The 15,547-nt window shown below is 40.7% G+C and overlaps 1 protein-coding gene across 1 annotated transcript; it reads right to left on the bottom strand.

Moving 5' to 3' along the window:
* Positions 1-245: 245 nt before the first annotated feature.
* LRRC14B (leucine rich repeat containing 14B) lies at positions 246-3,889 on the bottom strand. Its single transcript, XM_008502494.2, has 2 exons — positions 2,975-3,889; positions 246-1,450 (listed from the first exon to the last, which is right to left on the bottom strand). Exons 1-2 carry the CDS (start codon positions 3,871-3,873, stop codon positions 805-807), a joined length of 1,545 nt encoding a protein of 514 aa, XP_008500716.1. The 5' UTR covers positions 3,874-3,889; the 3' UTR covers positions 246-804.
* Between the last annotated feature and the right edge of the window lie 11,658 nt (positions 3,890-15,547).

Genomic DNA, 15,547 nt, shown 5'->3' with positions numbered 1-15,547 from the left:
AATCTTGTTGGAAGTCTGTTTCTAGTGGAGTCCCTGAAGGGTCAGTACTGGGACCAGTCCTATTCAGTATATTTATTGATGACCTGGATGAGGGAGCAGAGTGCACTATCAGCAAGTTTGCTGATGACACAAAACTGTGTGGAGTGGTGGCTGACACCCCAGAAGGCTGTGCTGCCATTCAGAGGGACCCAGACAGACTGGAGAGTTGGGCAGGGAGAAATTTAATGTATTACAACAAGGGCAAGTGTAGAGTCTTACATCTGGGAAAGAACAACCCCAGGTACCAGTACAGGTTGGGGACTGAGCTGTTGGAGAGAAGCACAGGTGAAAGGGTCCTGGGGGTGCTGCTGGATGGAAGGATGACTATGAGCCAGCAATGTGCCAGATAAATTCAGAAGACAAAGGGCAACAGCAAAAATTCATTTAGGTGAGGACTGGTGCATAATCTTTGGGACATCTTGCTGGACTTGGGAAAAGGCTTCCCTGCAGCCTCACTGCCAAATCCAGAAGAAACTGTAAGAAATCAGTGAAGCTTAGACACCAGTTGTTTTAATGAGAAACAAAGTGCTTTTTTGTAAAATAATAAGCTATAAAAGGTCTTCTCTTTTGAGAGCAAGCAGTGCTTATATGAGTGGTTTGCAATAGATATAGAATAGTTAAATAGTTCAGATGACCAGAGGCTATTCAAACAGAAGTAAATTCAGATGAGAAATTAAGGAAAACTCCAGACTGATCAATGGAGGTGCAGAAAAGACTAAATTAACTCCTGATTTGACAAAGCATCTCATCACCACTGCTACAAGTCTAACTCATTTTGCTAAGAGATGCAGTGAGCTTTTCTAAAGTCTCTTTGAAGGACTTGACCAAGTAAGTTCCCAGTTCATTGTTTGTCTCCTGAACAGCTGCATCATAACTGCCAAAGAGAGGAGTTGAAGCCTTCACATCCTCCCTATTTGCTTTGAGTAAAATGAGGTTAAGCTCCTTTGCTACATTTTCATATTTTTGGTGATCAAATTTGCAGATACTGGCATCATCCACTGGGTACGTGATGCCAACAGGGTAGCAGTCCCTTGGAACTGGAAACTCCACATTTTTCAGCATGGGTAACTCACAGAGAAATGTGAAAAGGTGTTTAAGTGCCTGGGATGACAGTGGATTTCCAAAAAACTTGAACTCCTGTAGTTTCTGACAATGACTTAAACCTAAAATCAACATGTTTACATGAGTGTCTTGGATGTTACAGTCCTCCACAGTAAGACTCCTGAGCACTGAAGAGGAATGACTCAGAAGTTTAAAGAATATTGACAAGTAAAAGTCAGGTATATTGTGACCACTCAGGTCCAGGGTTTCTAAGTGATTAGCATGGAAACTATTGGCTAAATAGGTCATATCAGCATGGTTGAGTGAGCAGTTAGAAACATCCAGCATCTTCAGTGGAGTTTTTAGAGGGCTGCAGATTAAAGACAAAAAAAGTTTCAGGGCATAGGACATTGAAAACCTACATTTACAGTTTTTCAAACAACTATCCCCATTATGAATGCAGCCATCTGCCATATCCACTATTTTTTCTAAGCTCTTTGGATAAACAGAAGCATGTGCCAACAATGTCAGGCATATTTTCCTTCTGAAATCAGTTCCATAAATTAGCTCCTACTTTACTCCTCTTGTAACTGTGTTGTTTTGATTGGGTTTAATTTGGCAACATTCTGTTTACTTACAACAAGTTATATGTTGCCAGGTGTCTATTACTTGCTGAATTGATAACAGATCATTACTACCATAAAATCTTGGTAACTGCTTCTTGTAGAAAACTGATGTTATTCCAGAGATTTAGATAGAATTTCTATTAAGAAAGGATTCATTTCAAGATGTGAGCCAATCAGTATTCTAACAAGAAACTGGCTTGTGTTTCTACTTACATTTCTACTTCTATTTCTACTGTCTGTTTTTAAATGCTCAAGACATTTACATGTGGTACTGTTTTGGAGTTGCAAAAAGATCTTTAGATGAAATAATAGGTCAGATGAAGTGTACTTGAAATTATGTGTAACTATTCTAGTTGAATATAAAATAGTTATAATCATAAAATGAAGAGGTCTCTCATACATACTAAATTCCAGGGAGTCTTCCACCACAGACCTCAGCTGGATCAAGGTTAGAAACTTGTGATTTATTTCCTATCAACATATCCTGTGTGCAATTCACAACTTTTAAATTAAATAACTTTGCACAGGAGGAATTTTAGACCACAGTTACTTGTCTGGATATTTTTTTTTTGTCTGTTTTCTAGACACTCTGAAAAATATACATGTAACTTATTTTCTGTCAAAATATGAACACTGTTGCTTGGAAGCTTGTTATCTTTTTGAGAATTGCCAGTTCTTCCCAGGAATTCAACATGAATATTTACATATTATCTTAATTGGCAGTATAGAAAAGGAGATCTCTCTTGCTTTGAGATTGACAGACACAACAAACAACTGACATCAAAGTCTCGAATCAAAGTCTACTATTCCCTTGCCCATCTCAAACACCGTATCTGTGAAATCTATGCATATTTATGGCCTGTTTCTTAAACTACAAGAATTCACTAGAAACCCTAAAAAAATACTTGGAATATGACTCAGGTCTTGCACCAAAGACCAGCTGAAGCTGACTGAGATAAAAGCTCAACAATGTGGCAATCAAAAATGTTTGGATATACCAGATACATCTCTTATGTGGTAAAAAAAAAGTTTCTTCTCATCATACTCATGAGATGAGCTCCAGAAGAATAATAAAACAGTATAAGTGCATTAGATACACAGTGTCTTTCAGTTCAATCCAACAAAAACTCTTCCCTAGCTTCATGCTGCCTCATCCTACACACAACCTGAGACAGACTCACTTCCCTTATTCTGAGAGATTCTCAGCTAGCTGATAGCATAAAGGGCTATTATTTATAGTTTGACTGAAAGCAAGATGACCAAATTACCTGAGCAGTTTCTGTAGTCTTCCTGTGAGTATAGAAAATGATATACTCAGCTCGGTCAGTTGCATCATTTCACCCATCTTTTCTCCAATGTTGGTAAGCATCTGTTCATCTTTATCTGTGAACCTCTGCACGTTAAATGTTCGTGCTGGCAAGGTCAAGGACATCAACAGAGGGAAGTGGATACTTTTGAAGAGTATTTCCAAGTGTTCCATTTCCAAGCGAACATTGTGAACCATTTCCAGTTTGCGCAACAAAGAGGGATCAATGAGCTTTGTAACGTAGAAGAATTTCTGCAAAGCCAGGTTGTCAGATCTGAATGCCACACAGCAGATCTTCAATGGACAATAGCATTTCTTCAGCAGGGCCTGCACTACCAGCTCATAGTTCCACTCAGTAACATACAAATCAATGAGCACATCAATACTGATTTCAAAGGTACCTGTATTGCTCTGTTGCAGGTAAACCAGCAGTTCTAAACAAAGCTTGCAGAGCAGTTGTGTCCTGGTCCACCTGCCCATTGCCTTCTTACACTCACAAAACTGTACTTCAACATCTTTTATACCTGTCAGGTCAACCACTTTCAGCCTTTTCATGTAGAGAGAAGAACGGTTGAGCACATAGTCTCTCAGTCCTGTCAGACAGCTTTCCAAGCACACTGAGCATGTTCTGTGGCTCAGGTCTTCCTGGTAGTCCACAGTACTTCCCAAAAGTTTTCCCATGTTAAAGTCAGCAAGCGGCCAGTTCTCTACCAAGTCATGAATTACCTCCTTTTGCTCCAGTAAATAACTGGCTTTAAAAAGAAGAGGAAAAAGGTTATGGGTAACACTGCTGAGGCTCTTCCTGGCAAACTCTGCATTTGTCACAAATGCTTCAGCACTAAGGAATCGGAGAGACTTCATTATTCCTCTGGACTCCTTGCCGTCATGGAGAGTGACTTCTCTCTTTAACTAAAGATTGTAATTACTTATCACCTTCTATTTTTATCTGCAGCTGCTGTTTGCTGCTAATGGAAGCCTTGTTGGAAAGGCAGAATGAATAGTCACATGCTGATATGCTTCCTATTTTTGGAGCTGTACTGTGACTTTGCAATAATTAACTGTGAGATCTTTAGTCAGAGAGTCACTTAAACCCTCATATATATAACAAAGCTTAATGAACTAAGTACAGGCTACTGCCCAGCAGGATCAGTAAGATCAGGGCAGCACACAAACATGAGGATATTTCTGTATCTTTCATATGCCATACAAAAAAGCACTCAAGGTTCCAACTTAAACATGTAACATTATCTTTCCTTCATGAAAGATGATATTCTGAGGATTCACATACTGATTTCAATGGGGAAGACTGCTCAGAAAAGCATAGAGCTTCTCCTAAAACTACATCCATAAGGAAAGACTGAGGTTATGCTATCACTGAGCTACAATATGTCCCTCCATTTTGCCCTTCTTATCAGCAAGGAATAGTTAAATATGGAGGCTCCAGTAGAAAAGACAAAAGACTCTAGAAGATCTTGGAGTCTTCGTGACCCGGACACTTGCCTGTAATAGAAGACTGAGAGTTAAGTACTAGTCAGGATGAACAAGACAGGGGACATAGTTAAAACTTTCTCATAACTGCCCTGGCAAGCATCCTTTTGCTGTTATTTTGAGCAACAGATGTGCTTTTCTTTACTGTTATGTGAGAAGTCATGGTTTCATTGTAATACAGAAATGCAAAACATTAGAGATCGATTCTGTTTTCAGGCGAGGACAAAAAATTATCTCACCCAGCTGCCACAAGAGCAGAGATAATTTTTCTTTCTTTCAACGAGGCACTTGCTTGCCAGGGGAAGTTATGTAACATCTTTATGGTGTGTGCTCTCCTTTCTTTTGCTGAGCAACCAGTGGGACAGAGTACAGGCATCCCTTAGAGGTATGAAGTTGCTTGAAACATTTATATTTGCTTTTACTTGTTTGTTTGTTTTGTGGTTTTGGGTTTTTTTTGTTTGTTTGTTTTCTGGGGTGGGTGTTGGGAAGTACAGTGCCTTGCATTGGCGTTGTGGGGCTTTTTTCCAGAGAATTGGGATTTCACTGTATCTACTGTGTTATCTTCTACAAGCTATTGACAGAACATTGGGTGCAAGACAATGCTGTAAACATCTTGCTTTTTCCTCTGTCATTTAGAAAAAACATCCAACCAATAATACTAAATATTTTCAAAGTGCCTACACCCTCAACTCACATCCTTAATTTCTTCTGTTCCTAAGGCCATTCTCTTGTTCACCTTTTTATTTATTTATTTATTTAGTTTATTACTGACAACCTAAATATGATAAGATTAGAGTAAGAAGGACCACAAAGCTTAACTTCTGCTGAAATCTGTGCTTCTTACTGTGTGGTCTTGTAAACAGCTTCTGCTCCTTCATCTGGCAACAGTTCTCACCCTTTTTCAAAGTTGTATGACTTGACAGTTGGTGTCACGTTAGAAAGAAGCCTGAAAGGAGTTCCATTATAGGTTTAGTAGGTCATGTTAAATATCATTGATTGTGGCATCTTGTAAAAAAAAAAGATATATTTGAAGTGCACAAGACTAAATATATAGTGATTTTTCTCTATAATAGTTCCTAGCAATTTTCAATAGAACAGTCCTTGAAATGGATATGATATTTTTGTTGTTTAAATATCCCTGCCTTCTATGAACTATTACACTTACCCCTATATTTGTTCTGATACCAAGCATTCAACAGGCCTGGGACAAAGCAATTAACAGCTTCATTCCATACTGTGTGGAAAACAATTTTCTTTGGTCAACCTACAAGCTTTATTTGACACTTCTAAGACCTTGTGCTACAAGATATAGTGGATTTTTTACCTATACACCCATACCAGTGCACTCATAATTGTGTACAGGTTTGTCATTATCTCCTGGAAGCCATCCTGTTTCCATTCAGGCAAGTCTTACACTGCCTCCTCACCTTTTTCCAGATTTTTCCCAGTTCTGCATTCTTTGATGGTGTATTTAAAAATTATTTAACTACAGTAGAGCTTGCTATCATGGTGTCTGTAAAGAACAGCATGTCCAGTACTGAATGTAGTACATCTACCTGAGCACCCTTATACTAGTGGGTTTTAGGGATTTCCTTGATGATAGCATGGTATCTTCTCACCCTACCTGAAAAACTCAAAATGACCTCTGAGTCATGTCTTCTGGCCCAGAGAGGTGTAAGCTAGTTGAAGTATTGCCAGATGCACAATAATTGCTAATTGTTTTATTTGTACCTTAGAATGAAAAGATTTGCTGGGAAAGAGGCCATGTACTCAAATGCACCACATGGTGGCCTTTCTTTTGGCTACAGAACCTCTTGCTGAGATTCTAACTGCACTTCTTCTCTCGTGTTTTCATTCACTGACATCTTCCATGTCTGAGGACCTGGTAACTAACAGAACCAAAGCTGTCAACCACCTCCTGGCCAGCCACCAGGAGGAAGATCAATAAGAGGATTTCCTGTTACTGTGGGATCCTGTGGCCACTCCCTCCTTTATTAATTATGCTGCAAGTGATAATTTTTATTTCATTGGTTACAACCTTTTTGGTTCAAACTGATACTGAGAGTAAGCTAGATCAATAAAATAAGTGTATTATACTGTCATTACTTACAGTAACTATCAGATCATACTGTTACTGCTATATCTGTTTTTATTCCACTAATATATGGAATTGAGGAATATATGAAATGAGGATATATGAGGAATATATGAAATGAGAATGAAAAGTTTTGAAAACCAACATCTCCAAATAGTAGAGTGCTTGTATTCTGCTTTTTTGGGCCTAAAGACCAAATTACTACTAGGTTAGCTCCAAAACTGACATAAGCTCCTGGCCACTGCAAGTGTCACTCTGTTGCTCTGGACCTTATCAGCAGGGGACAGGAATGTCCTCACATCTCTTTAGCATATAGTATACACATATATAGACTTGCAGGCAGGCTCTGTGGAAGGGTTTGAATCAAATTCAATGACTGCAGGAGAAATTTGAAATTTGAGAAATTTGAGAAATTTGATTAGCACTCACTTCAAACAACATTCTGCCCACCCTGGCTAGTGCCACATCTTAAGTTGCTAATGATCCTACTCTGCTCTGTTTGCTGGTCATGTTCATACTGGACAGACTACAAGTCTTCCTCTGACCAGGCTGCCAGCCTTGTGTCTTCCTTTGGGTTCACAGGTAACTGAACCCTACAGCAAACTAGGTTATGCAAGAGAGAAAAGCCAAAAAAACTATCTCTGTGAGTAAGCAACTTTGTTTAGAAACTTTTTTAAATCTTTAACTGAATCACTGTCTTTATAACAAGTTGTTGATTACTGATTTATTAGGACTTTCTGTTAATTAAGTATTGTCAGGAAAACATATAAGATAATGTCATTATTTGTTATATTACCATAAATCAACCTCAAATTGCTGCTGTTCCAAATTGCACCTGACCCATAATTACCTGTTAAAGCGTAACTGAAATCCCTACACTTCAACCCTTTAGTCATAAACCACTGACCAGGTCTGTGACTAGGGAGTGGATTCAGCAGACAGCCTGCTTCTTGAACAGTCACCTCCAATGCCACAGGGTCCTCCACAGCTTCAGATTCACACCTGCCCCTCCCCATGATCCTGAACAGGCTGCTGCTCCAAGTCTGCTCACTTGTGACACTTCATGGGCTGTCCCACCATGCTCCTTCAGGGGCTGTCCCACTGCTGCTCCATGGATTGCAGGGGCACAGCTGCCATCTCACCACAGGCTGCATGGAAATCTCGGCTTAGGCACCTTATCCCCCTTGTTCCTCACTGACCTTGGTGTCTTTTCTCTAGCATTTCTTGCTCTCACCTCCACCTGCTCTCTTCTGCTCTGCAGGTCTTTTGTTTGTTGGCTTTTAAAAAAATATTTTTACAGTTTTGTTTTCTCTTTTTTGGATGTTTCTCTCAGAGGTCCATCCAGCTTCCCCATATTTGCTTGGACTTGGTCAGAGGTGGGACCAGAACTGGAATCAGGGGACCTTCCAGCAGCTTGTCACAAGACCCACACCTGTGGCCCCACTTCCAAAACACCACTGCACTAACCCAAGACACAGGCTAAATAAATGTTTTAGAATTTCTCCCTCAGTCTGAGGGTCAAGTGATTAAGTAATTAAATTACTTTTAACAATGAGCCTGAAGACTCTTTTCTTACTCCCAATTTCATATATAATACAATCAGTTCCTTGCCCTTTTCAAGCAGGGAAATGGGAAATTAAAAAAAAAATAAATCTGCTAGTATTAGGACATAATGCTTTCCCCCTCCCCCAACACCAGTTCACAGTTTAAGTGTTGGATGAGATATGTTTAGATTTCATCTCTTTGGCAAGGGGTCGGTGTTCAGCAGGCATAAAAACATACCACCTCAGAATTATATCTGGATATGTTGGATTTCTGATGTTTCAGCCAATCAGTAGCTGTGGAAAGAAAATAATCTTAATCTTAACATAATCTTAAACTCACTTTTAATTTAGTTTTTCATTGTTAAGTGAGCAGTATCGGATTGGACACGGTATATCTTTTATAATCACCAGCATCTATATTGATCTCAGCTAATTGCATAATTTTTTCAGTTTTAGTGTACCTGTTGAGCTATAATTTTGGGAGATTTTACTGAGGTTGTGATGCTTCTTTCAGAAGCTTTACATTAATTTTGTGTCTCTGACTTACTATGAACACATATTCTGAAGTCATATTTTTGAGATTCTTCCTATCACGGCTCCCAGGGCTGTTCTCGTGTACATCTTCATGCAGCTTGCCATCAGAATTCTCTTTGGAAGTTTTTGGAAGACCTTTCCTGAAATCTAATGTGCACTGAAGTAGAGGAAAAGCGCTGTAGAGAAAAACACAGGGACCATGAGATAGTGGAGTTAAGGATCCTAAAAGTAAGGAGCAGGGCAAAAGGCAGAATCACAGCTCTGGACTTCAGGAGACCAGACTTAATCCTTTGCAGGGAAAGGTGGTTAATATTCAAGGATCACATCCCCCAAGCTCCGAAGAGCCGTGTGGCAACAGGAGCCGTATGGGCTGCAGGGTGCGCTGCACTCACACACCATTACTGGGTGGCAGCAGTGAGTCTTCCCGTGGGAGCTGTGCCCAGGAGGAGGGTGGAGGAACTCCTCCAATAACCATGATTTACACTCAGCAAGAGGAGGTGAGCAGGCTTAGAAGTATCAAGAGAGTGAGAAAGAGATAGATCACTGGAACCACAAACTACCATTCCTGAAACAAACCCAACAGGGTTTGTGACACAGAGAAGTCCCTGTCCTCTCTTTGCCTGGATGAATGTAGTGACTTAGAGCATAGGGGTAAACGGCAGCAAGTTCCTCCTTGGCCTGTATCAGGAACAGCGTGGCCAGCAAGTCCAGGGAAGGGATTCTGCCCCTGTACTCAGCCCTGGTGAAGCCACACCTCGAGTACTGTGTCCAGTGTCTCAGTTTAGGAAGGATATCGAGGTCCTGGAGCAGGTCCAAAGGAGGGCAACCAGGCTGGTGAAGGGACTCCAGCACAGACCCTATGAAGAGAGGCTGAGGGAGCTGGGGCTGTTCAGCCTGGAGAAGAGGCAGCTCAGGGGAGACCTCATCGCTCTCTACAACTCCCTGAAAGGAGGTTGTAACCGGGTGGACGTTGGTCTCTTTTGCCAGACAACTTTCAACAAGACAAGAGGGCATGGTCTTAAGTTGTGCCAGGGGAAATTTAGGTTAGATATTAGAAAGAATTTCTTCATGGAGAGGGTGATCAGTCATTGGAATGGGCTGCCCAGGGAAGTAGTGGATTCTCCGTCCCTGGAGCTATTTAAAAAGAGACTGGATGTGGCACTCAGTGCCATGGGCTGGTAACCGCAATGGTGGTTCAAGGGTTGGACTTGATGATCTCTGAGGTCCCTTCCAACCCAGCTGATTCTATGATTCTATGATAGCAGGTACCTGAGATGTGTCTCTTCAACAACTGCCACACCTTCCGAGTTGCCTTTCCATAATGCTTTGCCAGCAGGCAAATGTCTGGACAGAAGGACTAGGGAAGTGATTGTCCTTGTCCTGGGTACTGGTGAGGCTGCCCCTCAAATACTGTGTTCAGTTTGTGCTCTTCATTAGAAGAAAGACATTGAAGTGCTGGAGTGAGTCCAGAGAACAGCAACAAAGCTGGTGAAAGGTCTGGAAAATAAACCTTATGAGGACCATCTGAGGGAACTGGGGTTATTTATCCTAGAGAAAGGGAGTCTGAGGGGGGAGGGGACCCTTATTGCTCTCTAGAACTACCTGGAAGGAGGATGTGGCAAGGGAGAGGTCAGTCTCTTCTCCCCATTAACAAGCAACAGGACAAGAGGAAATGGTCTCAAGTTTTGCCAGAGGAGGATATTAGATAGTGGATATTAGAAACAACTTCTTCACTGAAGGGTAATTAAGTACTGGTATAGGCTGGTGGTTGAATCACCATCCCCGGAGGTGTTTAGAAGACATGTAGATGTTTCAACCATCTGCTGCTTTCTATAAAGAATTTTTAAGGTATCTCCCCATCTCTAAAATCCACCAAAAACATCAGTCTTTTGTCCCTGAACTTTGAATACCTTGCCTGTTTTATTTACCCTTCTGTATTAAGTAAACTGATTGTTAAAAGCTCTTTCCCCTTTATTTTTTAGTCAATAGCAACACTAAATCAGGTTTGTTTTTTTTTTTTTTCTGGCAGAAATCTCCACAGAAACCCCCCAGTGGCTGACGTGTGTGCATTGTGCACACATATATAATGGTTTAAGACAACAGTATCTTACAGAAGAATATAAGTACATATTTTCCCCTATGAAGCTAACAGTAGCCAGGAAAGCATTTTTACTTATATGTTATAAAAATGGCCAGCACTTTGAAGACATCAGACATTGTTGGTTGCAAATAGAACAAATTGATTTATTTGTTTTTGTTTAAGGTTTTATTGCCTCTGCAGTGGAATTGATTTTATTCCTGGCCATTATTTTTACAATAGATGGACTGCTTACAGGTCAAAAATTCAGAACAGTAGAAGAATTCCTGTGTCAAATTCGGTATTTTGTTAAAATTTGGACTTGTTTAAGAAACATGCAAAAATATCTTGTCTAGCAACTTCATCCTCTGTGCAATCACACAGCACCTGCAGGATGGGCAAGGGATCAGACCCAGCCAGCATGGGTTTAGGAAGGGCAGGTCCTGTCTGACCAACCTGATCTCCTTTTATGATCGGGTGACCCGCCTGGTGGATGAGGGGAAGGCTGTGGATGTGGTCTACCTGGACTTCTGCAAGGCCTTTGGCACCGTCTCCCACAGCATCCTCCTGAAAAAACTATCAGCCTGCAGCTTGGACAGGAGCACCCTGTGCTGGGTTAGGAACTGGCTGGAGGGCCGGGCCCAGAGAGTGGTGCTGAATGGGGCTGCATCCAGTTGGCAGCCGGTCACTAGTGGTGTCCCCCAGGGATCAGTGTTGGGCCCGGTTCTGTTCAATATCTTCATTGATGATTTAGATGAGGGGATTGAGTCCATCATCAGCAAACTCGCAGATGACACTAAGCTGGGGGGAGTGTCGATCAACTGGAAGGCAGGAGGGCTCTGCAGAGGGACCTGGACAGACTGGAGAGCTGGGCTGATTCCAACGGGATGAGGTTCAGCAAGGCCAAGTGCTGGGTCCTGCACTTTGGCCACAACAACCCCATGGGGAGCTCCAGGCTGGGCACAGAGTGGCTGGAGAGCAGCCAGGCAGAAAGGGACCTGGGAGTCTGGATTGACAGGAAGCTGAACATGAGCCAGCAGTGTGCCCAGGTGGCCAAGAAGGCCAATGGCATCCTGGCCTGTATCCGGAACAGCGTGGCCAGCAGGTCCAGGGAAGGGATTCTGCCCCTGTACTCAGCCCTGGTGAGGCCACACCTTGAGTACTGTGTCCAGTTCTGGGCCCCTCAGTTTAGGAAGGATATCAAGGTCCTGGAGCAGGTCCAAAGGAGGGCAACCAGGCTGGTGAAGGGACTCCAGCACAGACCCTATGAAGAGAGGCTGAGAGAGCTGGGGGTGTTCAGCCTAAAGAATAGGCGGCTCAGGGGAGACCTCATCGCTGTCTACAACTCCCTGAAAGGAGGTTGTAACCGGGTGGACGTTGGTCTCTTTTGCCAGACAACTTTCAACAAGACAAGAGGGCATGGTCTTAAGTTGTGCCAGGGGAAATTTAGGTTGGATATTAGAAAGAATTTCTTCATGGAGAGGGTGATCAGTCATTGGAATGGGCTGCCCAGGGAAGTAGTGGATTCTCCGTCCCTGGAGCTATTTAAAAAGAGACTGGATGTGGCACTCAGTGCCATAGTCTAGCAACCGCAACGGTGGTAAAAGGGTTGGACTCGATGATCTCTGAGGTCCCTTCCAACCCAGCCAATTCTATGATTCTATGATTCATCCCATGGACTGGAAAGCTAAGACTTCAAAGCATACATTATATTCTTTTTTAATTAATGTCACACAGTTCTATCTTCTCTATAATGAATGGATAAGCTGCTCTAATTTAACCTCCAGTTAGAAGCTCTTACATAGAACAAGAGCAAGTTTTGTAATCACCGTATTGTTTTTTGATACAGTCCATGTATCTTCTTGCAGATATTTGATAGCATCACTTTTAGCTTTTTGTGACAGATATGAAATTTTTTCTCACAGCCTGTGTTGTCAATCCAGGATTACTTGTAACTACACTAATTGGTATTTCTACTCCTTTTATACCACAGGAAATACTAGTGTTACCACATTAGCTAAAATTGTGCCTTGTAGCTTAACCTTTGGAAATATATATGCGTGGGTAGGAGTTAAGCTTTGGTTACTAGACAGGTGATATAGCTGTCTTTTGCACTTAGCTACATTTATCTTCCTTTGATGTATCTTTAATCCATTTCAGTCTTTATTGTTTCTCTCTGGAACTTTCAAATGCACATAGCCCATGGTTTTTGTTTGTTTTGTTTTTTTTTCTTTTTCTTTCTCTTTCCCCCCATCCTTAGCTACTTTCATCCTAGAAGTGCCTGTGCTGATCCTTCTGTTTTAGACTTTTCTTTGTATCTGTCTTCAAGCATGGATACAGCTATACTGCCTTTTAGGATTCTTTCTATGCCTACACATGCACACTTCATGCATTCGTACTGCTGAATTTAGCAACAGATCTGAAAAGCTTCTTCCCTTGTTGATAATACTTCGAGGGTCACCATGTAAAATAAATCATAAATACCTCCTAGAACCACTAGGTGTTTGTGTTATCACTTTGCTTTTCTAACACTTTTCTGAAATGGATTAAAACATTTCTGAGATTAGTCTGATCTCTGATTCTGTGATGCTATTTGGTATCCTGTATTACTGATTGACTTCTTTCTTTCCTTATAAGACACTTCATGGTTTAATATAGTAAGTGACTTCCAGATGCAGGGAATTAATGTGAAACAAAACAAATAACAGCATGATAGAAAAAAATCCAACAGCAAATACCAATAAGAAACTCCATATACTTTAATTTGACTAAAACTGGAATTCTGTTTTCTCATGGAGTAGAATACCTTCTTGACATCAGCAGAAGTATACAGTGACTAAGATTACAGTAAACAGTAATAACTACATTTCTAAGTAAAAGAATCATGCAAAGTTAAATAATTTTACTGATGTTGTCCTGCACTTTTAGGGTTTAATGTTTTTCATGAAAGGTGAAGTAAAACTCACCTTTATAACATCTTAGTCAAAAGTACTAGAGCTAATGAAAGGAGTTCTTAGAATAAAGCCTTTTTTGTTTTGTTTTCAAACTTGAAATGTGACAAAATCCATTTTAAATACATACTATGTTTGATGTTATGAGTTTAGGGCTCAGTAAAACTATTTCCTAAATTCTAAAACCAGCTGAAACTGGTTGAGCTTTTTATAGCAACACAGCCATTTAAGAAAAAGTACAAACACCTGATCTAGAATATGAAAGCTACTCCAGAAAAGTTTTGGAAATTTGTACTGTTAGTTTATCCATTCCTATGAATTAAGGAAGATTTTGTCAGTGGTATCAAAGAAAACACCTTTCCTTTCCTGACATTAGACATCTGCTTTCATGCTGATTTGTATTTAATGTTTGTATATTCAGAAAATCTGAACAGGAATACACTGAAACAGCATATAAGTTATATGATTAATTAATAATAAAAATAAACCATTCATTGCCGCTGTGATATTTATCTTTTAAAACAAAACCAAAAGTTACTAAAGGTGAAGAACATGAATTTCCTGTCTACATAATTTCAGAATATGCTTTTTGCTTCAACTTATGTGCATGTTCAGCTAATAATTTGCAGTTGCAGTAATTACTTACATCACCCATGAACATGTTTCTTTTGGAGCTTTCATTATTCTTTTCTGTTCAGCTTCCCTGTTCAGCACTTTGAGCCAACAAGCATGAAGAGAACATACAGGAGCAAACCTACCTCTTGGGCTTTCTGATAGGTGTGGATCTCAGGGTCTGGCACTGTACAAGCTGTGTTCATACCAGTCTCCAGAGCCAGTACCTCCCAGTCCTGCTCACAGGAACACAAGTCTCCCATACGTCTGCCTCTTCTGTCATTCCAGACATAGCTTGGTGCAGCACAACTGTTTTACCCTATAGGCACCTGCCAGTTACTCTTATTTTGCTATATCCAAATGTAGTTTACCATGCAAAAATGCACTCCAATCTATAAATAACAGACTTTCAAACAAAACAGCATTACAATCAAACAAAATCATGCAAAGCAGGAACTTTGCAATGAGTGCTGTGTGGCCCACCACCAAGATCCTTCGACTTTCTTCTGTTCTCTAACTTCCAAAACACACTCTTTTTGAGTCAGTCAGACCCAGTGCCAAAATCCAGTGTTTATATAACACTCCATACTTCTGCTTGGTTTTGCTGAAATTGCTGATAACTAGCATTGAGTCTTTTTCTGCCTCCAGATATGTGAGGTACAAAGCTCAGACATCTAAGGCTCAGGGATGCCCATTGGAATGTGAGGGGAGATTGAAGCAGATTTGAAGGGGAAAGACTATAAATGTGTTTCGTGCTGTGTTCAGTCCACCAACACTATTTTAAAATGAAAGCACAGATAGGATTTGAAATTTAGTTATAATCTCACTGTTGTTTTCAGGGATTAAGGGTCATGTGAAATAGTCTCTAAAATGTCTTGGACTTACCTTGTTTGGGTCTATTGTCCTGACTTCAGCTTTGTATCTGTGTTTCTAAGCAGTGGAGAGCAACTGAATTCTCTCATCTTCTGCATGCCAGTTGTGTTGTGCACAATATTGCAAAAGCCTGTGATCTGTTCAAGTGTGATGGACCTCTTGGCTCATTAAACTAAGCCAGTACATGTGAAGACTCAGAAATACTTACCAATAGATCTAAATTATATTTTTTTTGTTTTGTTTTTGCAACAGAAGTGGCTGCTCAGGGCTTCTGTATACTTTGTGTATCAACTAAAGTGAAAACAAATGGCACATACCCCATCATTCATTTAATGAACTCTTAGCTAATTAGCTATTGCAT

This window comes from Calypte anna, chromosome 2 (assembly GCF_003957555.1).
Source record: "Calypte anna isolate BGI_N300 chromosome 2, bCalAnn1_v1.p, whole genome shotgun sequence".
NCBI lineage: Eukaryota > Metazoa > Chordata > Aves > Apodiformes > Trochilidae > Calypte > Calypte anna.
This window is presented reverse-complemented; position numbering and strand designations above follow the sequence as displayed.